Source organism: Podarcis bocagei, assembly GCF_964188305.1.
Source record: "Podarcis bocagei genome assembly, chromosome: 11".
Classification (NCBI taxonomy): Eukaryota; Metazoa; Chordata; class Lepidosauria; order Squamata; family Lacertidae; genus Podarcis; species Podarcis bocagei.
The window spans coordinates 50,928,644-50,953,756 of NC_138136.1; the positions used below are offsets into that span (position 1 = coordinate 50,928,644).

At 42.9% G+C, this 25,113-nt stretch overlaps 1 protein-coding gene across 1 annotated transcript in view; it reads left to right on the forward strand.

The window, feature by feature from the left end:
- The window catches only part of ATP8B1 (ATPase phospholipid transporting 8B1), a 70,804-nt gene that overhangs the window by 34,053 nt on the left and 11,638 nt on the right, over positions 1–25,113 (forward strand). Inside the window, exons 3-21 of the mRNA XM_081212676.1 lie at positions 694–791; positions 1,549–1,662; positions 2,731–2,829; positions 3,756–3,817; positions 4,096–4,168; positions 4,299–4,369; positions 5,777–5,859; positions 8,175–8,333; positions 9,464–9,552; positions 12,620–12,810; positions 14,305–14,513; positions 15,336–15,379; positions 16,172–16,328; positions 17,246–17,434; positions 19,888–20,000; positions 21,130–21,294; positions 22,001–22,112; positions 22,298–22,373; positions 24,496–24,628. Of these exons, the coding sequence (XP_081068802.1) occupies positions 694–791; positions 1,549–1,662; positions 2,731–2,829; positions 3,756–3,817; positions 4,096–4,168; positions 4,299–4,369; positions 5,777–5,859; positions 8,175–8,333; positions 9,464–9,552; positions 12,620–12,810; positions 14,305–14,513; positions 15,336–15,379; positions 16,172–16,328; positions 17,246–17,434; positions 19,888–20,000; positions 21,130–21,294; positions 22,001–22,112; positions 22,298–22,373; positions 24,496–24,628 (2,237 nt within the window). The remainder of the gene's footprint in view (positions 1–693; positions 792–1,548; positions 1,663–2,730; positions 2,830–3,755; positions 3,818–4,095; positions 4,169–4,298; positions 4,370–5,776; positions 5,860–8,174; positions 8,334–9,463; positions 9,553–12,619; positions 12,811–14,304; positions 14,514–15,335; positions 15,380–16,171; positions 16,329–17,245; positions 17,435–19,887; positions 20,001–21,129; positions 21,295–22,000; positions 22,113–22,297; positions 22,374–24,495; positions 24,629–25,113) is intronic.

The window sequence follows — 25,113 nt, forward strand, 5'->3', positions numbered from 1 at the left end:
CAGTGGTCGGGGATGATGGGAATTGTAGTCTCAAAACATCTGGAGGGCCGAGTTTGAGGAAGCCTGCTCTGCATGCTGATGTGAAAAGTAGGTCTGAGATGAAGAAAAACAGTTGTGGCAGTAAATTAACTTTCCTCTCCTCCGGATCCACCAGTAGATGAGTCATAAGGATAACCTTTAAGTGAGATTTCCAGTCTGTTCTTTGCTAATTTTCTAAAAGACAAATGGTTGACATCACCACAAATTGCATCGTATTTACCTGGGATGTTCTCCCCAAGGTCATTCCGGTAGTAAAGCTTATTTCTCTCTCTCACGGCTAACTTGTTCTCCCACTTCTGCCTTAGCGGAAGCAAAAGTTAGCAGCTTGTAGGTAGTTTTGAAATTATGCAAATCAAGGTAAGTTGTTTGGAATTCCTTAGGGTTCCCTTGTTCTGTTAATTCTTTGAACAAGGAGTAAATGTTTAAAAGCAGAACAGTCACCATTTGTTCCTCTGCTCATCTTTGTTGCATTTGTAATTTCTTTTTGATCTTGGGTATGCTAAGACTGCTAACTGGGGAGCGGGATGGGGGTCCTAACCATTCTAGCCTTCATATGCCGGTGGGAGTTAATAAATTTCCTGCTTTCAGTCACTTGATTATTAAGTTCATGATTGTCACACTTTATGGTTTTCATTTTTTTGTTTTATCTTTCAGAATGCGGCTGGCAAGTTAAAGCAAATGATCGTGCCTTCTATGAACAGCCCCAATTTATGAAAACGGCTTATCTGTGCCTTAAGAAAAGTAAATATGCAGTAAGTGGATTTAAAATCATGGTGTTGAAGGGGACCTTCACCTAGTCCATGGATCAACTAGTCGTGGTTGGTTGGTTTTCATTACTGGAGTACAAATCCCATCATCCCTAAGCAATGGCCCTAGATAGGACTGATGGGAGTTGGAGTCTAGAGAACCACAAGTTTCTTATCCTTCATCCATTCCAATTCAACACCTGACCTGGAGGAAAAAGTTCCTGCAGGTTTTTTTGCTTTTTCTTAATGCCTCGTTTTACCACTCTTTAAAGCACAGCACCAAACTCTTCGATAACATGAAATGGGTTACACCAGGGGTCTGCAAACTTTTTCGTTAGGGGGCCGGTCCACTGTCCCTCAGACCTTGTGGGGGGCTGGACCATATTTTTTGGGGGGGAAATGAACCAATTCCTATGTCCCACAAATAACCCAGAGATGCATTTTAAATAAAAGGACACATTCTACTCATGTAAAAACACGCTGATTCCCAGACCATCTGCGGGCCGGATTTAGAAGGTGATTGGGCCAGATCCAGCCCCCGGGCCTTAGTTTGCCTACCCGCGGGTTACACCTTTTCGCAGTACATGAACACCCCATATCCATTTCATATGACTTGTTCAAGGTGGTTACTAGTGGGAAAACTATAATGCACTTGCCTAACTGAAGGATGATTTCACTAAATGATAACGTTTCACGTGAAATGCTACCTTGTTAGTATATTTAATGCTTTTTCTGTAATATGCTTTTTTGTCTTCTTCCACAGGGGAACGCAATCAAAACCTACAAGTATAATCCCATTACCTTCTTGCCACTGAATTTATTTGAACAGTTTAAAAGGGTCGCCAACTTCTATTTCTTGGTTCTACTTATTTTACAGGTAAAACAGGACTGTATAATTCATTGTGGAGACTGGCTCACCCACCCCCACCCCTTTGTGCCCCATTTAAAGCAGGTGTGTGATGAAGTACAACTCTTCATAGGCGGCAGATCTTGGGGTCTCAAATTTCAGCAGCGCCCTGTGTGATGCCAAAATTCAGCACCCCTCCACCTATCGCTCTTCATTCTGAATCGTAGTTATGGTCCCCCAGCGGTGACCCCAAGACCCAGTGCGACTGAACTGGTTGTTCTCCCCTAAATCTGCCTTTCCTTCTGCAGCTGAGCCTATTAAAACTGAAGGGTTGGGAAAGTCAGGTACCATTATCAGTAGGAAATGGTCAAAGAGGATATCTGGGTTGATTGATTTTTAAATTTATTATTTTAGTGCATGAACGATGGAGCATGTAGGTGTTAGGGCTCAGAGAATCACTCCACCCCAGTGGCGTAGCGTGGGGGGTGCAGGGGGGGCGGGCTGCACCGGGCGCAACATCTGGGGGTTAGGGTTAGGGGGCGCAAATCCACGGGTTAGGGGGCGCAAATTACTTGCCTTGCCCCAGGTGCTGACAACCCACGCTACGCCACTGCTCCACCCTGACTTGAGAGAACAATGGCTCTCCAGCTTTCAACTTTTAAAGTCTTCCTCCCTGCGTAACTGCAATTCCATTCATTCCTGGAGGATCAGCTGTGGTGCTGGAACTGGTTTTGAGCTTAACGTGTAGATGCAAGCTTGTCTCGGTTAACAGCATGCTCTGCTCTCTCATTACACCTGCCTGTTTACTTGCTAGTGCAGCTCTTCTTCTGACCATTGCTGCCTTTCAAAACGTACCTTAGTGGAGGTGGGGGGGGGGGACAGGACTCCCCATGGTGCCAGGCAAGGAGAGTTAACAGTTCAAAGGTATTTACTGTGTGAAAATTTGTACTGTATATTGAAAGCCATGTGGTCTACTACTGAGATATGGCGTCTACAGATATGTAAAACACCTTGGATGTAAATGCAGGGTAGTAGGTTTTTTTTCAAAAATAATAAATACCGGCACATACATAAATATTCCTTTTTTTTTTCTTGCAGTGCATTCCTCAGATAACCACCCTCTCATGGTATACAACTCTGATACCTTTACTCTTGGTTCTCGGCATCACTGCGATAAAAGACCTAGTGGATGATATTGTAAGCATTGTTTTATTTATGTATTCTTCTCCTTTTTACATTTCAGGGTGTTTCCTCCCCCCCCCCCCGCATTATATTGTGGTAGTTAAAATAATTGTCATAAGAAACCTTCCTGAACCAAAGAACAAAAAGGGTGAATGACAAATTATAATTGTAACAGCAGGTCAATTGGTGACTTGCAACAAATAAATAGAAGAGGGAATTGTGTTTTATGCCACCCCAAAGAATGAATCTGTGAAACCTTTGTTCCTAGCATGATTATTCACCGCAATTGGGGCTTCCCATTCTTTGCCTTCTGACATATCAAGGAATGTACAAAGTTTAATTTTGTTCATTCAAAATAGAACGGATGATTACTGCTATTACTGTTTCTTAAGTTTAGTAGCCACTTTACACAAACATCTCCCCCCCCCCAAAAAAAGGTCTTACAAATAATAGTAACATGTGCATTAATTGAAAGCAAAGCAGGAGGAAATCAAACCATATGAACAACCCATTGCAAAGCAAAGCAAAGCAAAAACAAACACCACTCAGTTTCCTGGGAGAATATAAACTTCTTTGGCTAAAGATGTCAGTGTTGGTGCCAGGCGAGGCTCCCTGGGGGAGAGAATTCTGTAGACGAGGGGGGAGGACACAAGCCCATTCCCTTGTTGCCATCCCCTGGATAGTTCCTAGGGGTGTGGGAAATAGAGAAGGCCTCTGGTGCTGGGACATGGGAACACTCAATTAGAAGATGATGTTCTGTAAGGTATTGGGGTTCTAAACACACACGCCTTCATTCCAACTCCATTCATTCTTCTGGGCTTAAGGAGCTGTGCCGAAGGAGTCTGAGGGCCTCATACGGGTTGCCCAGCTGTGCTTTAAGACAACAGCAACAACGATATAGGTTCTTTTAATCTCTTTCCCTTCTTCTTCCTTTTTCTTAGGCTCGGCATCGGATGGACAATGAAATTAACAACCGCACGTGCGATGTAATCAAGGATGGCAGGTATGGTTCTATAGGTGTCACCTTAACAATTGTCTGTCCGAACAGCCATCACTTTGCACTAATCATACGTTTTCAAAAAGGTTTTCTGTGGAAAGTTAGCATGGCTGTTTTTAATAATTTTCTGCACAGCCAGAAACTGAGAGGGTTGAAATATTATTAGTTAATATTACCTAGTAGAAATGGCATATATTCTTTGAGAGCATTCAGCCTTTTTCCTAAATGTTACCCAGTTCACTTTTTAAATATATATATATATATATTATTTCTCTCTACTTAAGGTTTGAAAATACAAAATGGAAGGACATCAAAGTTGGTGATATCATCCGTCTTAGGAAAAATGCATTTATTCCTGTAAGTGAAATGCTGTGTGTGTGTGTGTGTGAGAGAGAGAGAGAGAGAGAGAGAGAGAGATATTTTTTTTGCAGTGTGACGGCAGTGTCATTCACATGCATTTAATTTGCTTTATTCTTTATTTAATCAGGCTGATATCCTGCTGCTGTCCACTTCAGAACCTAATAGCCTTTGCTATGTAGAGACAGCTGAACTAGATGGGTAAGGGTTCTTTCTCCTAACGTTTACCTCCCCATAATATTAAAAAGTTACTCTTCTTTGTAGTCTTAGCCTTAGCCATGCTAAATTCCCAGTCAACATGTTGTTTTTTTTGGTGCTATGTTTTAAAACTTGCTCTGTCCATTTTAAGGTTGCGTGGATTCAGAAAAGCACATTTTGACCCAACGTGCATAGGATAAGGAAATACTGCTCTTAAACATAATTAGGTTGTACAGTGGTACTTTGGTTCTTGAACTTAATCCATTCCGGGAGTCTGTTTGACTCCCAAAACCATTCGAAAACCAAGGCGTGGCTTCCAATTGGCTGCATGACTTTCCGGCACTCAAGCAGAAGCCACGTTGGATGTTCGACTTCCAAAAAACGTTTGCAAACTGGAACACTTGCTTCTGGGCTTGCGGCGTCCGGGAGCCAATTTCTTTGGGAGCCAAGCTGTTCAAGAACCAATATAAATATTGATTTCCGGGTGAATAGCAAGAGCAGAGGTGGGGCTATTCTTTACCATTACATCCTGGGAGGTTGTCGATTTTGGATCTAGCTGAGTGACATGACACTCAGACCTAACCAAATATAGTCTTATCCATTGAGCCATTGTATAAATTGTCCTTTTTGTAGGGCATGGCTCATCATGGCCAGGCTGCTACTGATAACTTCTTCTACTGAAGGATAAAAACTATTAATTGGCTCTGTTGTTTTGAATCAGAATTACAGAGTTGGAAGAGGCCACCTAGTCCAATCCCCTGCAATGCAGATGGCCAACTGACCTTCAGCATTTGCAGGAATACTTGACTATAGAGAGAGAAATTAGCCTGAATGATAAGGGGCTTACACAGAGACAGGTGCAGCCATTTCTGTGGTCCTGGCTTCATACAGCCATTCCCCCCCCCCCCCGATCTTCTGCTTCTGTAATCATGGTGCAATGCATATTCTCCCGTTGTGATCAAAGAAATGAAGAAAAGGCCTGCTTGCATGTCTAAGCAGGCTCCATGTAGCTTCCCCAAGCGGTGCTTAATAAAATCTATGTGCAACAAATGTGTTAGGAAAACCTGTTCTGCCTTGTTGGGATTAACATTTTATAGCACCATCATCTGATTGACCCAAATGGACATGCACCACTGTGTACTCTTATACTTCAGTAGCAAAGAACACCGTGTGACAAAGCACATCTTGTTGCTCATACCCTTGTTGCTCTCTTTGGAGCCCCAGGGGTTTTGTTTGCGTTGTGTGTTGTTCAGCTGCTGTTTTGTTAGAAACCCGCAGAACAGTAGAACAGAAAGCTAAGCTAAGGTTCCTTTTAATGGAACCTTAATGGTTCCTGTAAAATTTCTAATGGCCCATTGTCCCTATAGAATTTGCAACATTACAACTTTGCATTTCCCCCCTGTGCTTCAGTGAAACCAACTTGAAGTTCAAGATGTCTCTGGAGGTGACTGACAGATACCTTCACCAAGAGGGCGCCTTGGCAGCATTTGATGGTTTGTACAAATGTGCATTTCTTCTTAATTACATATGAATATGCTGTCTTATGCCATGTCAAGACAGTGGACCAACTAATGCAGGATGGTCCAGCTGCAGGTTTGCAAACGGAGACTTTCCCAGCTAGTGATTTCAACTGAAAACTGTGCACGCAAAAGCCATGCTTTACTAATGAGCTACAGCTGCAAGTACCTAATGCCAGGGAACCAGGCAGAGGGCCTACTTGGTAGTGGCACCCACCCTGTGGAATGCCCTCCCACCAGATGTCAAAGAGAAGAACAACTACCAGACTTTTAGAAGACATCTGAAGGCAGCCCTCTTTAGGGAAGCTTTTAATGTTTAACAGACTACTGTATTTTAATACTTGATTGAAAGCCGCCCAGAGTGGCTGGGGAAACCCAGCCAGATGGGCGGGGTATTAATCATCATCATCATCATCATCCTTTAGTCATAATCAGCACCCTTTAGTCATAGTCAGCAGCACTAGGCTAGGTAGATGAACAGTGTTAAGCTGATGGCAGAGTCATGTCTTCATGGGGCCTGACTGCAGTGGGCCATCACTTTAGAAGTCTCTTCCCAAGGATATATGTTTGCACCTTTTCTACCGGTTTTCAAAAGAACACAAAAGCCTTAAGGGGGAGGGGGGAAACATCTAGTCAGCTTTTGAAAAAGTTTGGGTCTGTTTTTATTCTGCTGACACTGTTTTCAATTGCTGTTGCTGTTATATTTTTAGACATTTTGTGTTTATACTATGGTTTTTATGGCTTGGACTGTTTTGTGTTTTAATATGTGGTGAGCCACTTGGAAGCAGGTCGCCCTGAAAGGTGACCTATAAATAAGCAACAGGATGTGCACAAGACGGTACAAGTTGGTTTGGCACCCAATTCAGCACTTTGGAAAACAGCTGATCTCAGTCTGAGTTGGCTCATAGGCCAGTGATGGCCAAACCTGGCCCTCCAGCTGTTTTGGGACTACAGTTCCCATCACCCCTGACCACTGGTTCTGTTAGCTAGGGATGATGGGAGTTATAGTCCCAAAACAGCTGGAGGGCCAAGTTTGGCCATCACTGTCATAGGCTGCCCAATTTGGCTTTTGTCTGGCTAATTTCCACCCCATTCATGGTTGAGAAACTAATCAATTGCAATAACATTCCCCCCTTTTTGACAGAAGTGGATGACATCTGCAGACGTAGTTCTCTTCTCACTAGATGCAGCCTGCTAAATTCCAGGCAAATAGGGGCAGAGGATTTTGTTCTGGACACTCCCAAAATGTGTTGTTTTTCCTCCCAAACAGGAACTACCTGTGGTTTTTTTATTATTATTGGAAATAATTGGGTGAAATTTTCAGGCAAGATTGCCCCTTCTGAAGGCATGAATCCTGACAAATTTCAGAGCTATATCTGTAGTAGTTTTCACACAAGGGTAGTCATTTGGGGTTGGGGGTATTTTTTGAGGGGGAGGCAGAAAAGGATTCGCTTAAATGACCCCAGTGTTTTGAGATCTGAAAATTGCAGGTATGGGGGGGGGGGGTCCCCTGAGTAAGAAAGCTTTTCTGTTAGGCACCTTAATGCTTGTTGAGCATTTCAAATAATTCCCTCTTATTGACATGTCGGTCACGATGAAGCTCTCCAATGATTAGGGACTCCAGCTCCCATCATTCCCAACCAGCATGGTGAATGGTCAAGGATGATGTGAATTGTAGTCCTGCAACATCTGGAGGGCCACAGATCCCCATATTTGCCATTGCTTGTGATTACTCCATAGTTTCCATTTATCTCCTGTGTAGAACCACTTCTAGCATCTGATCACACTCCAGTCAGATACAGATGCATTTTTTTTTGCTATATAACATGCTCATCCAAATCTCCTCAATAGTTACTGAGAGGTCTCCATAAACTGTCTTACTATAAATGTATTGCAGACTTATCCATTGTAGGCTAAAAGGGAACTGCAATCAGTGAGTTTCCTTTTTTCTTGATGATTGATCTGCTTCCTCGTTTGTGCCTGTATGTTTTTTACTTCGCTTCCAAATGCCGTCTTAACCTCATCCCCTGAAACATTTCTGCCACGGAGACCAACTCTACAAGTGGTACATAACTATATGTAAAAACTGCAGTGCATTTCTGCCACAGTTGACGCAGTAGGAAGCTTAGGGGTGTTGTTCCTTCAAACATCTCCTTTTAAATATTGTACTTTTGCAGAATTCATTGCTTAATATTTAAAGAGAATGGCTTACCGTGAAAATGTTTTAATACATTCTTGTGACGTGGTGTTTTCCCCCCTCTCCTCATTCTTTTTTTGAACTACCACACCAGGTTTGATAGAATGCGAAGAGCCCAACAACCGACTCGATAAATTTACAGGGACTTTGAAGTGGAAAGGCAAAAGCTATGCTTTGGATGCTGATAAAATCTTGTTGCGTGGCTGCAAAATCCGGAACACTGACATTTGTCATGGGCTTGTCATATTTGCAGGTATCTGTTTTGGAAATGGAATGCTGCTGCCTGTTTAAATTAGAGCTGGACCAATGCAATAACCCCAGCTTTTTTATTTTTTTATTATTATTTCATGTGGTTGGGGTGTAATTGTTGACATTGATTGGCAGGGCTGAATGTAGGAGTCTTTCTTAGCCCAGCCTGGAGTTGTTGGAGGCTGAGCCCAAAACCCTCTCCCTCACCTAATGCCATACCCTCCAATATGTTGAGTCCCCAAACTGAGACACGCTCCCACACGAGTCATGTGACCTGTGAGGGATCATGGAGCCCAAAAAATGTGTTTTGGGGTGCTGCGTGAGATCGCTGCTCCAAAAAAGTGGGGTTTTCTTGGGGGGGGGGCGAGATCTTGGCAAGAAGTCATGTGAGATCACGGCACCCAAAATGGCTGCTGAGATCTTATGGGGGGGGGGAATGGGATGTCCCGGTTTTTCTGGGACGCTTGTAGGGTATATAATGCCCCATCCACAGATTGATTCAGACAGGGATGAAATTATTTGGGGAAGGGAGGGCTTTTTACCTTAACACAAGGTAGTGATTTATTTTTTTTAAATAAAATACAAAAGCTTGCATCTTTCCCATGGGGCATTCTGCTTTAGACTGGAATGCCCATAGGTTCTTGTGAGAAGCCAAACTAATGGAAGCATCAGTAAGGTCTTTTAAAAAAAACACTAAGAAAAGGAAATTACTTGCATATTCATGCAAAGAGACACCCCAAAATGTCTTAAAATCCTCCCCACACCTCTATATAAGTCACACAATACGCACTTTTGCACAAGAGGAATATTCCTATGACAGTGTATTGTGCCTGGGATATTCAGCTTACTGTTTTCAGCAACAGAAATAGCAGCTTTAAAAAATAAATCATTTGTTAGAGTTGCCACTATATTAACAACACAAGTATATACATTTCTACTTAGAAGTAAGACTCATTGTGTTCAATGGATCCTACTCCCTCACCTAAATCTATGAGAGATAATCAAATGTACTTATATTATTTAAAATTATTCATGTTCATAGTTGTCTTTAGCCGTTAAGAAAGCAGTTTTAAAGTATTCATATTTGTTTAAAATTCAGTGACATTTACACTGCAGTTTTTAATATGATTTTAGGAGCAGACACAAAAATAATGAAAAACAGTGGGAAAACACGGTTTAAAAGGACTAAAATTGACTCCCTTATGAATTACATGGTTTATACGGTAAGAAGTTTTGTGTTTACTTTTTGCTTTTAGAGCTTACGGGAGCTGTAGCTCTTTACTGATCGCTAGCTTGCAGTTCTGTGCAAATTAAATATTTCTTTTGCTTATTGACAGAGTCATTCGTGTACCTAGCACAGGCTCTGCAAAGGCTTCCTGCTTGCTTCCATACTGAAGTTTGTGTGGGTGGATGGTTTTCTGTGAGTGAGGCAGGTAGAGAGAGGCCAGGACTTGCAAACACATAGAAGTGTCATGCAGAGATCTGCAGGTTTGGCTTTCCCATTAGGCAACTCTTAAGCGTTTCACCTTATGTGCTTTGTTAGGGTCACGGCCGGCATTTTAAAAAAAAAACACCTTACCTGGAGAAACAGGTTTTGCCACAGATACTTGCTGCTGGCTATATCCAAACTATAGTTCTGCAGCGTGGGCAGCTTTTAAAGATGGTTTGGAAGCTCCGGTTGGTGCATAGCTGTCAACTGTCCCTTATTTGGTGGGAAAGTCCCTTATCCCAGCGCTGTGTCCCGCTGCTGTCCCTTATTGATGATGTCCCTTAAATTTCCCGGGTTTCAAAGGAAGCATCTCCTCTCCCTCCCTCCCTGCTGGCCAGGGAGGAGGGAGGCTCCAACTGTGTTGTTTGGCTGCGTTGCTCACCCAATAAGGAGTCTAAGAACGACTGGGGGGTGGAGCTTGCATGCCTTGTGCCGATCAAATTGGCCGCGTTGCCTGGGGACTCGCCTTTGCTCAGTGCTTCCCAGCAGAGAGGTGACGGTGGTTTTCCTTGCTGCATCCCCTTTGCCGGGTTGCTGCGCTGTGGGAACCACCGCTTGAGGCTGGGCTTTCTCCTTTGGCTCGGAAGGGCTCAGAAGTCGAACATACCTGTGTTCGGAAAATCCCTTATTTTGGCTGCTGATCCCTTATTTTCAAATCTGTAAGTTGACATCTATGGGTTGGTGTGGAGCTGCATTCGCCAACCTGGTGCCCTCCAGATGTTGTTGGACTGCAGTTCTCATCAAGCCCCGTTCAGAATAGCCAATGGTAAAAGACAATGCAGATTATAAACTAGCAACATCTAGTGCGCACCGATCTCTCTCGCTCTCCTGGCTTCAGGGATAGCCAAAGCCTCCAGAGTGCAGCGGGAGCACTCCTCTTGCTGTGCTCCGGAGGCTTTCCGTTGCTTTTGCTGAAGCCAGGAGAGCGAGAGGAATCGGTGCGCAGCGATCCCTCTTGCTGTTCTGACTTCGCTTCGCTGGAGAGGCACTGCACAGCTTTCCCTCTCTGCGCAGCGCCTTTTCAGTGCTGGAGAGGCGCTGCGCAGAGAGGGAGAGAATATTTTTTTTTCTTGTTCTCCTCCTCTAAAACTAGGTGCGTCTTATGGTCGGGTGCGTCTTATAGAGCGAAAAATACAGTATCTTTAAAGACCTAAGCAGTTTGATGCATATGGTCCCTACACTGATGGTTCCTAAAGGGGTCTTAAAGACTTTTTTTGTTTCATTCCACGTTGCTTATAATTGGCATTTATGTCAGTACTTTTCTGCTTCTGGTCTCCCAATGTACTATTTTTTGCTGTTTTGTCCGCTTTTATATGTGTCATAGTCTGGGCTGTTGATATTGATTTATCAGGTGCTCTGATGCTTCTTAGCTTGGCTGCATTCACATGTAACACTGGCCATAAATCACAATTAGAGAAATTAACCAGTGCCTGAGCTGCGTGCTTCGCTTTATACCTGCCCCCTCCTCTCAAGGAAGGCAGAAGCAAGTTATGGGGTGGCTGGTTTAGCATTATGCAGTGATTTTCCCCCTAAAAATAAATAAATGTTTAGGGGTACTCTCATTTTCCTACTCAAATTGAAATACTGCCCCTCAATGAGGCCAAACTTAGATTCACAAAATGTTTAGGGGTATGTGTAGCCCTGTGTCCCCCCAGAAAAAAAGCACTGGCGTTGGGATGCGGGTGGCGCTGTGGGTTAAACCACAGAGCCTAGGACTTGCTGATCAGGAGGTCAGTGGTTCGAATCCCTGTAACGGGGTGAGCTCCCGTTGCTCGGTCCCTGCTCCTGCCAACCTAGCAGTTCGAAAGCACGTCAAAGTGCAAGTGGATCAATAGGTACCACTCCGGCGGGAAGGTAAATGGCGTTTCCATGCACTGATCTGGTTCGCCAGAAGCGGCTCAGTCATGCTGGCCACATGACTTGGAAGCCGTACGCCGGCTCCCTCGGCCAATAAAGCGAGATGAGCGCCGCAACCCCAGAGTCGGTCACAACTGGACCTAATGGTCAGGAGTCCCTTTACCTTTACTTTTACAATTGCCGCACAGCCTTGGTTCCTCATTTGCACAGGATCGCTCATTTAGTGTCCTCTGGAACCCCCTGCCTATTGACATTAGGAAGGTGCTTTCCCTGGACTGTTCTAGATGCTTGCTGAAACTTTTTCTTGTTTCAGACACAAGATTTGGGTACAACTGTTTTTAAACTTGTTTTAAGACTTTAATGGCTGTTATTTTAAAAAAATGCTTCAGGGTTTTTTTTTATTGCTTTGCTTTACTTTCAGAGTGGATCTACACACAGGAAAAATGCTTTAAATAAGTTAGAAATTAAGTTATAACAAAGGGGGGGAAATGCTATGTGGAAATCACATAGAATTTTTTTTTGCTCTCTGGCGCCATCTGGTGCTGCATGTTTATAACATTGTTTTTTGACCAATGTAGCTGAGTCCTCAAGGGTACTGTTTTATCACACATGGGTTTGCCGCCCGGGATTCCTTTGGGAGGAAGGGTGGGGTGTAAATGTAATAAAATAATTGCTGAATGGTTTTTGAGGCTTTTTTTAAAGAAAAAAACAAGCCGAGAGCCACTTTGAGAGCAGCAACCTTGGTAGCCTATACGTAACAGAAAATAAAAGAATTCTGCTGCATCTGTCAGTGACTCCTGTTTCTATTCTTCTCAAGTACCAGCGAGTTGATGGCTAATTCTTCTTCATGGTAGTTAGTCTGGGAAGCAGGAAAAGATTAAAAAATGCATGAGCTTCATCTAATCTTTTACAAATCTTTGTCATCTTAATGTTTTTTTCTCCAGATTTTCGTTTTGCTCATCTTAGCGTCAGCTGGCCTGGCTATTGGGCACACCTATTGGGAACAGCAGATTGGCAATTCTTCTTGGTACCTCTATGATGGGAAGGATGAGACCCCTGCTACCCGAGGCTTCTTTAACTTTTGGGGTTACATCATTGTCCTTAACACTATGGTTCCAATTTCCCTCTACGTGAGGTAACAAACATATGTAACTTCACTGCAGTTCTGCATGCAAGCATTGAAATTGTTATAGGTTATTGAAATCTCAGTCTGTCCAATAAATTCTCTACATAACTAGTTTCTCCCACAGACCATGCGTTCTTCCAAATGGCCATTTATTGACCATTCACCCTGATTTGTTTATTCAACCTGTGTGTGGAGATTATATTATGTCATTGCTGAGACTTCGTTCAAATTAGTTTGCATAGAGATTATACAGTGGTATCTTGGTTCTCAAACTTAATCCGTTCCAGAAGTCCGTTCCAAAACCAAAGTGTTCCAAAACCAAGCTGCACTTTCCCATAGAAAGTAATGCAAAATGGATTAATCTGTTCCAGACTTTTAAAAACAACCCCTAAAACAGGAATTTAACCTGAATTTTACTATCTAACGAGACCATTGTTCCATAAAATGAAAGCAATAAACAACGTACTGCAGTCACACAATCAATCAGTCAGTAGTTGAATTGGGTTCCACACAGTCACAAAAACAAAACAACAAGATCCACAAAAACACAAAATAAATAGCAAAAAGACATACCCTAGCATCACACTCAAAATGGAAGTGTGCTATTCAAAATGGAAGCGTAACACACAAAACAGAAGTGTGGTACTCAAATTGAAAGCATAACACTCAAAATGGAGTACGTTTGGCTTCCAAAAAAAGTTCGCAACCAGAACACTTACTTTCGGGTTTGCCGGGTTTGGGTTCCAAGTTGTTTGAGTACCAAGGCGTTTGAGAACCAAGGTACCACTGTATAATATTGCCCGATGTCACCATTATCCCACAATTCCTAACGCATTTCTCCATCACTTTTCCTACTACAAAAATAAATCAATTTTTGGCAAAGTGGTTTTTTTTTTAATCCCAAGAGCAGAAGAGCGCTAAATCCACTTCCGTTCTGTAACCTAAAATTGTGGGTATACCACAGAATCATACCCATAAAAGGTATGACAGTTTGGAAGCAGTGCAAGGCTGCAACAATATCTGTTTGTTTTTCTTGTAAGTGTAAACATGATTCAGATATTCCTCCCTGACAATCCTGCCCCTTTTTACAAATACCTTCTCTGCAAATAAGTCAATGCTATCAGTTAGTGAGCGTACAAGAAGTCGATGATGGAGATATATTTGCCTGTTCTTTCTGAGCAGTCCTTTGGTGGTGCACATCTGGTCTTGGTGGCAGGGAAGTGGGACATATTTATAGAACCACTTCATTTGTCTTGGCACCAACTTGCATAGGGGAAGAAAAACGTGTGGTGAGCTTGTTGCATGCATGCAAGAGCGAGTGCGTGTTCAGTGGCTACTTTTACAATGTGCATAACTGCATTGATCTGAACAGCCTCCCTAGATTTAACAGTTAAGAATCTTGCATGGTTTGCAGAACTCCATAGTTTTGTTAAATGCCCTGCTTTTGTACGTTGAAGATCTTGAAGCAAGGATAATAATCACTGTTACATCTTACTCCCCCAGTGTTGAAGTGATCCGTTTGGGCCAAAGCTACTTCATCAACTGGGACTTGCAGATGTATTACCCAGAGAAGGATACAGCGGCAAGAGCCAGGACAACCACTTTGAATGAACAGCTTGGACAGATCCACTACATCTTCTCAGATAAGACGGGCACACTGACGCAGAACATAATGGCATTCAAAAAGTGTTGCATAAATGGACAATCCTATGGTAAGTCTAAGCGTCACTGGAGTTTCCTAAAGAAATTGGTTGGATGCCACGGAAATATTAGCAGGAGGAAGTGCTCCTTCACTTACTATCAAAAATTATAGAATTCACCACTGCAGAAGATGGTTCTGTGTCCAATGTTTGCCATACTTGGAGCAGACACATTGAAATTAGTGGGCATTGCTAACAAGTGTATTTACTTAACAATTTGTTTATTGCTTAACCATGAACAAAGCCTCTAAGTGGTTTGCTAAAAATGCAGAATAAATGTTAACATTTTCTATAAGAACCAATGTTAAAAACAAGTTTATTTTAAAAATCAGAATAAATAAAATAACCATTTAATTTTAGTTTATGGTGTAAACTTTTAAATGTTAAAATGCACATCAGCTTTACATGCCTGGGAGCATTTGCCAAAGCAGAAAAGCTGTCAACAGGCATGGAAGATATCAATGGGCAGAGAGTTCCATAGGAGCTGTCTCATGAAAAAAAAATGGCTCTTTGCGAGGCGCTTTAATTTCAGTTCATCTGCTCTGAGTAGCATTTAGTTGGATGCAAACCATGGTGATGGCCACCAGCTTTTAGATGGCTTTACGAGATGATTAAACAAATAAATAGAGGCTGAGCCGACCAATATCATTGAGCACTGTGGCTAATCAAACATTCACATGCCAGGACTGTGGAAAAGCAGATGCTAGAAACAGGGAACCACCTGTTCTCTTCATTTATTGCTTGTATGTTTCTTTAAAGGCACTGGCAGACTCCTGAAAACAAATTTTGGTTGTATCAAATTTTGATATTTATATATATCTATTTTCCTTGCAGGAACATGCAGGGATAAAACAGGCCAAGAACTGCATCATCCTGAGGTAGGTGACTTTCAGTAGCAAGCAATACATCCCTAAAAAGAGGCAGAGATATGACCCTTGGCCCACTCCAAAGATAACTTTCTCTGAGGCTCCACCCCCATCATTCTGCCCGGACACTGAGGTCCAGCACTGAGGGCCTTCTGGTGGTTCCCTCACTGCGAGAAGTGAGGTTGCAAGGAACCAGGCAGAGGGCCTTCTTGGTAGTGGCACCTGCCCTGTGGAACGCCCTCTCATCAGATGTCAAAGAGAACAACAACTACCAGACTTTTAGAAGACATCTGAAGGCAGCCCTGTTTAGGGAAATTTTTATTGACTAATGTTTTAATGTATTTTTAATCTCTTGTTGGAACCTGTCCAGAGTGGCTGGGGAAACCCAGCCAGATGGGCGGGGTATAAGAAATTATTATTATTATTATTATTATTAACCTCAGGGGTATAAGAAATTATTATTATTATTATTATTAATCTCAGATGACCAGCCTGTGACATAGATGCCAGAAGCATCAAAGGAAGCAGGAGTTTGTGAAACACCTGGGAGGTAGTTGGAGGGTCAGTGAGGCTGGCTACACAGCTCTTACTGTCAGAAAGTTTTTCCAATTTTTTTTATGTTTTATGGGGTACAGTTGGACTTACACCTGCTTCTCAACTGCTGACCTTTCTCAGTAAAGGTTAAGCTGCCCCAACTGTCCCAGGATGTGGCCTACATACTGTTTATACTTCGAACTGGTTGTGCATTGTCTGAAAGATAGACTGTGTGCACTAACACATTATTCACATTCCCTTCTTGTGTAGCAAGTTGACTTCAGCTGGAATATGTATGCAGATGGGAAGCTCACCTTTCATGATCAGTATCTGATCGAACAAATTCGATCTGGCAAGGAACCTGAAATTCAACAGTTCTTCTTCCTGCTTGCAATTTGCCACACAGTGATGGTGGATGCCTCTGATGGTAAGTACTGCATCCACAAAGAATCCTCATTTTATATACACTGAGCTGACCCAATATTCATTGAAATGGAATGTTTATAAGGCAGCCTAGTTTAGAATTCTACATCTATACAGCAAAAGCTGCACTTTCGTGCGTCAGGTGTTACTACGAAATTGCAAACTGCTGGCAAATACACGTACTAATGATGTTGCCAAGAAGCCCCTCAAGGCTTTTCATCATCACTAATATCATAACAGTCCCCTCTCCACACTCTAGTGAGGTTATATTTTGACTTAATGAGAGCCAGCGTGGTGTAGTGGTTAAGAGTGGTAGTCTCATAATCTGGGAAACCGGGTTTGCGTCTCCGCTCCTCCACATGCAGCTGCTGGGTGACCTTGGGCCAGTCACACTTCTCTGAAGTCTCTCAGCCCCACTCACCTCACAGAGTGTTTGTTGTGGGGGAGGAAGGGAAAGGAGAATGTTAGCCGCTTTGAGACTCCTTTGGGTAGTGATAAAGCGGGATATCAAATCCAAACTCTTCTTAATAAACTGGCATGTGATTGAGTCTTGCACCTGCACACATCCTGCTTCCTCCTTCCTTTCTTGGAACAATTAATCCTGGAGGCCTAGAATTAACCAGAGTTTGCTGTTCCGTCTGAACTGGGAAACAATGGTTACTAGACTAAGGAAAAAGCCTTATGCCAACCCCACAGAAATGGTTCAAAGTCTAGCATATTCTGTGCCTGCTAACCAAAGTGTACAGGTTCAGATGTAATGGGAAACTGATTAATTGAAAACTTCCAGGGTTATTGCAGCATGTCAAGAAAGGAGGGGCCGGTGTGAGAACAGAACACATGGGCAAGAGACTCACGCATATATTAACTCACGTAATTCTCCCATCTATGAAGGTTTTCTAATTTTTTGTCTTAATACTCTAGGTGAGCTCAACTATCAGGCAGCCTCCCCTGACGAAGGAGCACTGGTAACTGCAGCCAGAAACTTTGGTTTTGCTTTTCTTTCACGGACACAGAATACTATTACAATAAGCGAGATGGGAACTGTGAAAACGTACGAAGTTCTTGCCATTTTGGACTTCAACAGCGACAGAAAGCGGATGTCTGTTATCAGTGAGTAAGCTGGGGGGGGGGAGTTCAAAAGCCCTAAAACCGTGTGCTAGAAGGTCTCTCTGCTGGAAGTGGAAAAACGTGTCAACTGTGATCTCTGCCCTTTCTTTTTTAAAGAGGCAATAACAAATGAATTAACAAAACCTCCTTACAGAAATAATTTGTATACTTCCAGCATAACAGCAGACCAGCTCATCATCTTAGCTTTATAGCACTGATGCCCTTCAGACTCCTGTCTTCAAACCAATCTCCCACATGTTTTCCTAATACAGTTCTTTTTTTTTTTTTTTATAAAGTTTTTATTGGGTTTTCACATTTTAATAGACATACAAACATAGAAAGACACAATAAAACACGTATAATTTCATAAATTTACTTTCATTCCCTTCTTTCCTTGACTTCCCCACACCCCCCTTTCCACCTTCCAATTTCCTTAATTGTCTCAGCAAATTATTTTCTCCCGTCTCTTAAATGTTATTCTTGTCTTTTCTTAAAGTTTATTACTTTTTCTTGGCCCAATTTTGCTTATCCAGCTTTATACATTAAGTACTTTCTCTAGAGTCGGCCTCAATTCTCTCCCACAAATTCCCTCCTTAAAATGTTAAACCAAAAATCATATATTCCCATTCTAAATCTCAGATTTTCACTACTCTACTCTCCCCTCCCCCCTTCCCCGGTTTCCGTCCCTTCCCAAACCAATGTCCTTAAAGAAAAGAAACCATTTTAGCCCGGATTTCTCACATCCGAGGCCCTTAAGCCCCAGTTGGTCTCTCTCCACCAGTTTTGTTGGCAGTCCATTTTGTTGACCTTCTCTTCTCGAGGGGGTTCTGCCATCCACCCCTCATATTTCCCTCTTTCCAGGTCAACCAAGAGCAATTTCTGGCCAGGATCAATCAATCTCCCAAACTCCAACCTAAAGAAGAAGTCCCGATCATAAATGTCTGTTTTTTTATAATCCAATATTCGAGTTATTCCAGGGGCTTCTTCCTTTATCTTTCTCTCCTTCTGCAGATTTGTAATCCACTGGTCATCTTCTTTACTTCCCTTGTTTCCAAAGGTTGCAGGCTCTTGGTTGGTTTTTCCCACTTGCTTTTCCTCTCCTCTCTCTTCTTCTTTTTCCCCCAGCTCCAAGATTATCTTTTCTTCTGCAGCTGCAGAGTTTTTTTCCATCCCCTTTGTGTCATCGACAGAGTTGTTTAGTTCAAGATTGAAGGTCATCAATTGTTCACTCATAAGAGTACTGTGCTCTTGTAGAGTTCCCACAAGGCAAAGCATTCTTTCTATCTCCGCCCATACTTTTCCTTCTGCAGCCATTGCAATGTCTTTAGTTCCCTCCAGGGGGATTTCCATCAATTCCTTTCCAACAGTCCGTTACTTTGTTGTTCACAGTCACCTTGTTTCCAATCAGTTCACTTTTAATGTAGCACTTTTAATCCAAAAAGATATTGTTAACACAGTTCCAATCTTTAGTCTCCCGTTTGATAGCTCTTTTGACAGCTGTCAAACTCCTTGTTCTTTTTCTCGGGCTCACACACAGGGCACTTCCCGGGTCTAGGGGGGGGGGGTCGACCCAAAAAGAAGACCTCTGAAATTCCTCTCTCTTCCTCTCCAGCGCAAATACTTCTTAGTCCAATTTATGAAAGTTATCTATTTAAACACCAGCGTCTTTTCCGACCTAGTGATCTCTCTTTGCTTTAGATCCTTTAGTGGGGGGGGGAGTGTGGACTTCCTTTTTAACACGTCCCCCCGATCGTACTTAAATTCAAAAATAAAGTCTTTTAGTGCCGAAATTTCCTTCTACTCACGGGTTTCATTTTCCAGTCCAATTTCAGGAAGAAAGATAGCGCTCTTCGGTCCTGGCTCGCGGCTTCGCTCCGCCGAGGTAGCGATGGACTCTCAGCACCACGCCACCCCCCAGTCCACTCCGCAGCCTTTAAAAAGGCTCTTCGCGGGTCGGGGAGGGCGCTTAAGGTGCCCACCGAGTCACGAAGTCCGCAGGCTTCCGCACCTGCGGTTTTTAAGGGTCCCCGTGTCGCCGGCACGGCAAGACCCGTCCTCGACGGAGCCGATTCCCTCCGGAGCTCGGAGGGAATCCGCCATTACCCGTTCGCGCTATCCCGGAAGTCTCCTAATACAGTTCTCCTCCTCCTTCTCCTCCTCCTCCTCTCATTTTAATCTAAGGATGGAGGCAGTTTGGGAAAGGGCCATAGCTCAGTGGTGAGGCATCTGCTTTATATATAGAAAGTCCCAGATTCAACCCTCAGCATCTCTAGGCAGGGTAGGAGAAACCCCCATCCGAAATCCTGCAGAGGGACTGCCACTCAATTAGACAGTATGATCTGATTCTTTAGAAAGCACTTCCCTATGTTCCTTAAAGGGTCCAGCATAGGCCACATGAAGGGGTAGTGCATTTTTCCTATAACACAGTGTTCCTAATCCATCTGTTGCTTTTGTAGCAAGAGAACCAGATGGAGCAATCAAGCTTTATTGTAAAGGAGCGGATACAGTGATATATGAACGGCTGCATCCAAGGAATCCTACGAAGCATGCAACACAGGAAGCATTGGATGTAAGTTGGGTTCCATGTGTTTCTGTTTTGCTTTGTTTGCCATGTTTATTTCCTTTCCTTTCCTTTCCTTTCCTTTCCTTTCCTTTCCTTTCCTTTCCTTTCCTTTCCTTTCCTTTCCTTTCCTTTCCTTTCCTTTCCTTTCCTTTCCTTTCCTTTCCTTTCCGTATTCCATAAAGTTCAAACACTGCCGGAGTCAGGAATAGGTTGGCAATTATAGAATTATTTTTTCATTAATAACCATCCAATGCAGGCCACATTAACACAATGCCAAATCACAATACAATCAAAAGAGCCAATTAATCAGTTCCAAATGAAACATTTTTGGATGGATTCCCGTGTTCCGGCTATCAGGAGTTGATGTCATTCCTTGGTGCTGCACCAGTTCTCTTAATTAGTCCAAGTTCCACAATTCCGATCTTAATCCTTTAGTTTTGCAGCCACTGATGTGATGACTTTCGATCATATTTAGTAAAGGAATAGGTCGGCAAATGTAGAAGAGCATAAGAAGAGCTCTGCTGGATCAGGCCAGTGGCACACCTGATCCAGCATTCTGTTCTCATAGTGGTCAGCCGGATGCATGTGGGAAGCCTGCAAGCAGGACTGTCCTGCTGTTTCCAACAACCGGCATTCAGAAACATTACTGCCTCCAGCCACGTAGGCAGAGCATAGCCATTGTGGCTGGAAACCTTTAATACAGCCTTATCATCCAGGAGTGTGGATTAGGTGACACTTATAGGTGTGACCCTCCAGATGTTGTTGAACTCCAATCCCCATCAGTCCTAGCCACCATGGCCAATGGTTGGGGATGATGGGAGCTGTAGTCCAACACCATCTGGTAGAAACAAATGCTGACCACCCCCAAACAATTCGCAGACTTGCTGCATTTGTTTCTACTTAGATTTCTCTGCATCTCTTCCAGTTATTCCAAAATGCCTTCCATTTTATTCACAATCCCTGCTTGGCAGAATGATACCTGTCAATCTGTTTTTGTCACAGAGAGCTTTCTCAGATCATAGAATTGCAGGGTTGGAATGCAAATTCAGGACTCTCAACTAAAGCATCCTCGACAGATGGCCGTCCAACCTCGACTTTTAAAAACTGAGACATTCTCGTTCCTTCCCCCTGGTAGATCTTTGCAAATGAAACCCTTAGAACGTTGTGCCTTTGCTACAAGGACATTAGCGAAGAGGAGTATGAGGCGTGGAATAAAAAATTCATGGCTGCTAGTGTTGCTACAAGAAACCGTGACGAAGCTCTGGACAAGGTGTATGAAGAAATTGAAAGAAATCTAATTGTAAGTCTAATGGGAGTGGCTAGGGAAGGGAGCTTTTGCTGCCTGCTTCCACACTTGACCTTGCAATACTTCCTGTGAGGCTGTCAACTCAAATAGCATTTTCTTAAATACACACATGTGTTTTTCTGGGCCCCTCTCTCTTCACTGCTTGGATGGTTACACGTTTATTTTCCTTTGGCACCCACATACATGCATCCTGACGCCTGAACAACTTCTCTGCAATAGAGGCTGCTTTGGCATACTAAAAGTTGTTGTAAGTTGCTTTGGGATGATCTTTTCCATGTGGAGATCATGGAATTGTAGAATTGGAAGGGGCCACAAGGAGCATCTAGTCCAACCCCCTGCAGTCAGGAATCTTTCACCCAAGTGGGGCTTGAACACACGACTCCAAGATTTAGAGTCTCACGCTCTGCCGGCTGAGCTATCCAACCTCCTATGTCTGGGTAGGGAAACCTCTGGCTTTTGAATGTAACCTGATAGATTCTGTTAGTCATTTCTAGCATAGCCACACCATGCATTTAAAACACATCCATCATGTGACTTCGCCCAAAGAATCCTGGGAAGTGTAGTTTAAGGATGCTGGGAATTGTAGCTGAGTGGAGGGGGGGAAGTTACAGTTCCCAGGATGCTTGGGTGGTGAGGAGTCATAGGTTTCAGATCTGACAACGGCCATACTAAAAATGCTTGTTGTTTAAATAACCTGCAGCTCTTGGGTGCCACAGCAATTGAAGACAAGTTGCAGGATGGAGTTCCAGAAACAATATCCAAACTGGCGAAGGCAGATATTAAGATATGGGTGCTGACAGGCGACAAGAAAGGTAATGTGTATATAAATAGCTGCTTCTTATTTACCCAAGGGGTGTGAATGCAAAGCGAATAGCTCTATTCCAGGGCTTTTTCCTTGTGGTTTGAATTGCTGTCGTAAGTGTAGTGCCGGCATATGCTTGCGAAAAGTCAGGTGAGCTAACAGATCATGACACGGCATTTTGTTGTTCTGTTGCAGAAACTGCAGAAAACATCGGGTTTTCCTGTGAACTCTTAACGGATGAAACAACTATCCACTATGGAGAAGACATCAGGTAAACAGGAAGAAAAACCCTGGGGTTTTCTTTTGCATGCAAGGGATCTCTACTGAATGGAGTCACAGTGTAGGCTGGTCCATTAGGACAGATAGAACATGTTATGTACTGAAGATCTCACCCTGGGCCAGCAGGGGGATACTGTAGATAGTTCAGGTCCACATATGCAAATAAGGGATTGAAAGTGACGTTCAGTGATTGGATAGTTACAGAAAATGGTTACTGTTGCTTTCTAGTGGAGCTCTATATAAGCAGGCTGGCCGAACCCTTCAGTTCAGTTCTGTTCTGGCCTGTGAATAAACAAGACCTGTTTGAAAAATTGCTGTGTCGTCTGATATGTTCACCCACAACTTAACAGAGCACAGGAACCATCATCCTCATTGGCCTAAATCTACCTCACAAGGCAGTTGTGAGGACAAAATAGGATAACTATTTTTCCTGAAGCCGGGTGCCACCATTATATAGCTTTAGGCACCAGACAAAAACTTTCCTCTGTAACTGGGCCTTTGGCCTTTAACTATCTGTGGCCTTTTAGAAGTGAGTGGGATGTTTTTTTAATGCGTTTCTTTTTCGTCTTAATGTATGTATGGGGTCGGGAGTTTTCTTGTCTGTTTGTTTTGTTGTAAGTTGCTTTGAAATGCCCTGGGCAAGATAAAGCAACTAACAAATTTAATAAATAATAATAACAACAACTCTTACATACACCTCCTGTTAGCTTTTAGGAGGAAAGGTGGAATATAAAAAATTTGGGGGCTGGATGAATGAGAGAAATAGTACTTTAGGTTGATGTAGTAACCTGTGCTTAGGAGGATAATTCTAAGGGTTTGTTAAGGACTGGCGCCACTAACTTGGACAGCTGTTGATCTGTAAAACAGTGGTGACGAACTGTTTTTCTGGCTACTTGTGCTACAAGTCCAGTACAGAATATTACAGTGCACAAAAAGTTATCGGAGACAGTTTTACCCTCCTTCCTCTAACTGCTGTCCCCACCCTCCCACTCAATGTGACACATACATGGGAACCCCAGTTATAGGGAAAACATTCGGTGAATTACAGGTGGAGAGAAGTTTGTGGAGGGGAGGGTTAAGCCCCCCCTCATCTGCAGTTTCTCTGCTTAGAATCAGCTTTCCCCTGCCACGTGAGTCAGAAAAAGAATGACACAGGTTTGTAGACTCACCTTTGCTACAGGGGTTTAGTTCCTGGTGAAATGCATAGGATTTCTTGTTAGGGCAAGATTAAGGAATTTCACAACCAAGACTAAGAGGTTTCAGAAGCCTTGTAGCTTTTCCAGCTGCACTGGCCCCCGGTGGAGTACAGGGTCAGATTTAAGGTGCTGGTTTTGACTTTTAAAGACCTCCACGGCCTAGGACCCTCGTACCTATGGGACCGCCTCTCCCGGTATGCCCCACGGAGAGCCTCAAGGTCCATAAATAGCAACACCCTAGTGGTCCCAGGCCCTAAGGAAGTTAGATTGGCTTCAACCAGAGCCAGGGCCTTTTCAACTCTGGCTCTAGCCTGGTGGAACGCTCTGCCTCATGAGACCAGGGCCCTGCAGGATCTGATATCTTTCCGCAGCGCCTGTAAGACAGAGTTGTTCCACCTGGCCTTTGGCTTGGAGCCAATTTGATTCCCTCCCCCTCTTTCTTTCCCTTTCTCCTTCTGTGATGAGGTTTCAATATTTTAATGTTGTATTTTAATTTTGTTTTTAAGTTGTATTCATTCAATTTGTTTTTATTATTGCTTGTTAGCCGCCCTGAGCCCGGCCTTGGCTGGGGAGGGCGGGTTATAAATAAAAATTATTATTATTGTTATTATTGTTATTATTATTATTATTGTTGTTGTTGTTGTTGTTGTTGTTGTTGTTATTATTATTATTATTATTATTATTATTATTATTATTATTATTATTATTTATTGTCAGTGTAATATGCTGAGGTTCTAGAAGACTTTGGATCAAATGCCACTAAGACCAACTTAAAATATGCTGTAGGTTTTGTACACCATTCAATTGCAAAGTGGCCTTTCTTGCTAAATCCTAGTGGCATTTTCTTGGACATCTTGAATTGTTACACCCATCGCGGTTAAATAGTAAGATTTTGCTTTTGCCTCTACACCTATTTAGTGCTTTTCTGCAGACAAGGTTGGAAAACCAGAGGAACGTAGTCGGATCAAACATGAATTCATCCCAAAGAAGCAACGATCCCTTTTTTGAGTCGGGTAGAAACCGTGCCCTAATTATCACTGGCTCATGGCTGGTAAGTATGGATTAGAGGTGCACTGATTACTTTGATGTGAGAGTTTTCCATACCCAAACAGCAGAAAATAAAATGCTAAGAATTTAGCGAATCAAGGCAGGTAAGCACATGGTCTTGCAAAGCCACCAACACCCACATGGAACTAAAACTGTCTTCATATTCAGGAAATTGGAGAATATTCATAAAGTTACTCCTTTTTTAATGGGTCAAAGCTTTTTGCCTTTCATGCTTCCTGTGGAGTCATGGGGTTAGAATATTTGCTTTCTGTTTATCTAGCTTGTTTACCCAGCTCAGTGAGATATTTGGCCATTTGAATAAGTGTAACAGGTGTACAGGATCAGATCAATCATCCTTTGGGACGAACGCACATACCACTGACAGCACGCAGCATTTTCCATAAGGATATTTTACTGAATAAGGTTGTTAATGATTGTGTATTATTAGAAGATATATCTGATGGTGAATGGCATTGCAGAAGGTCTTTG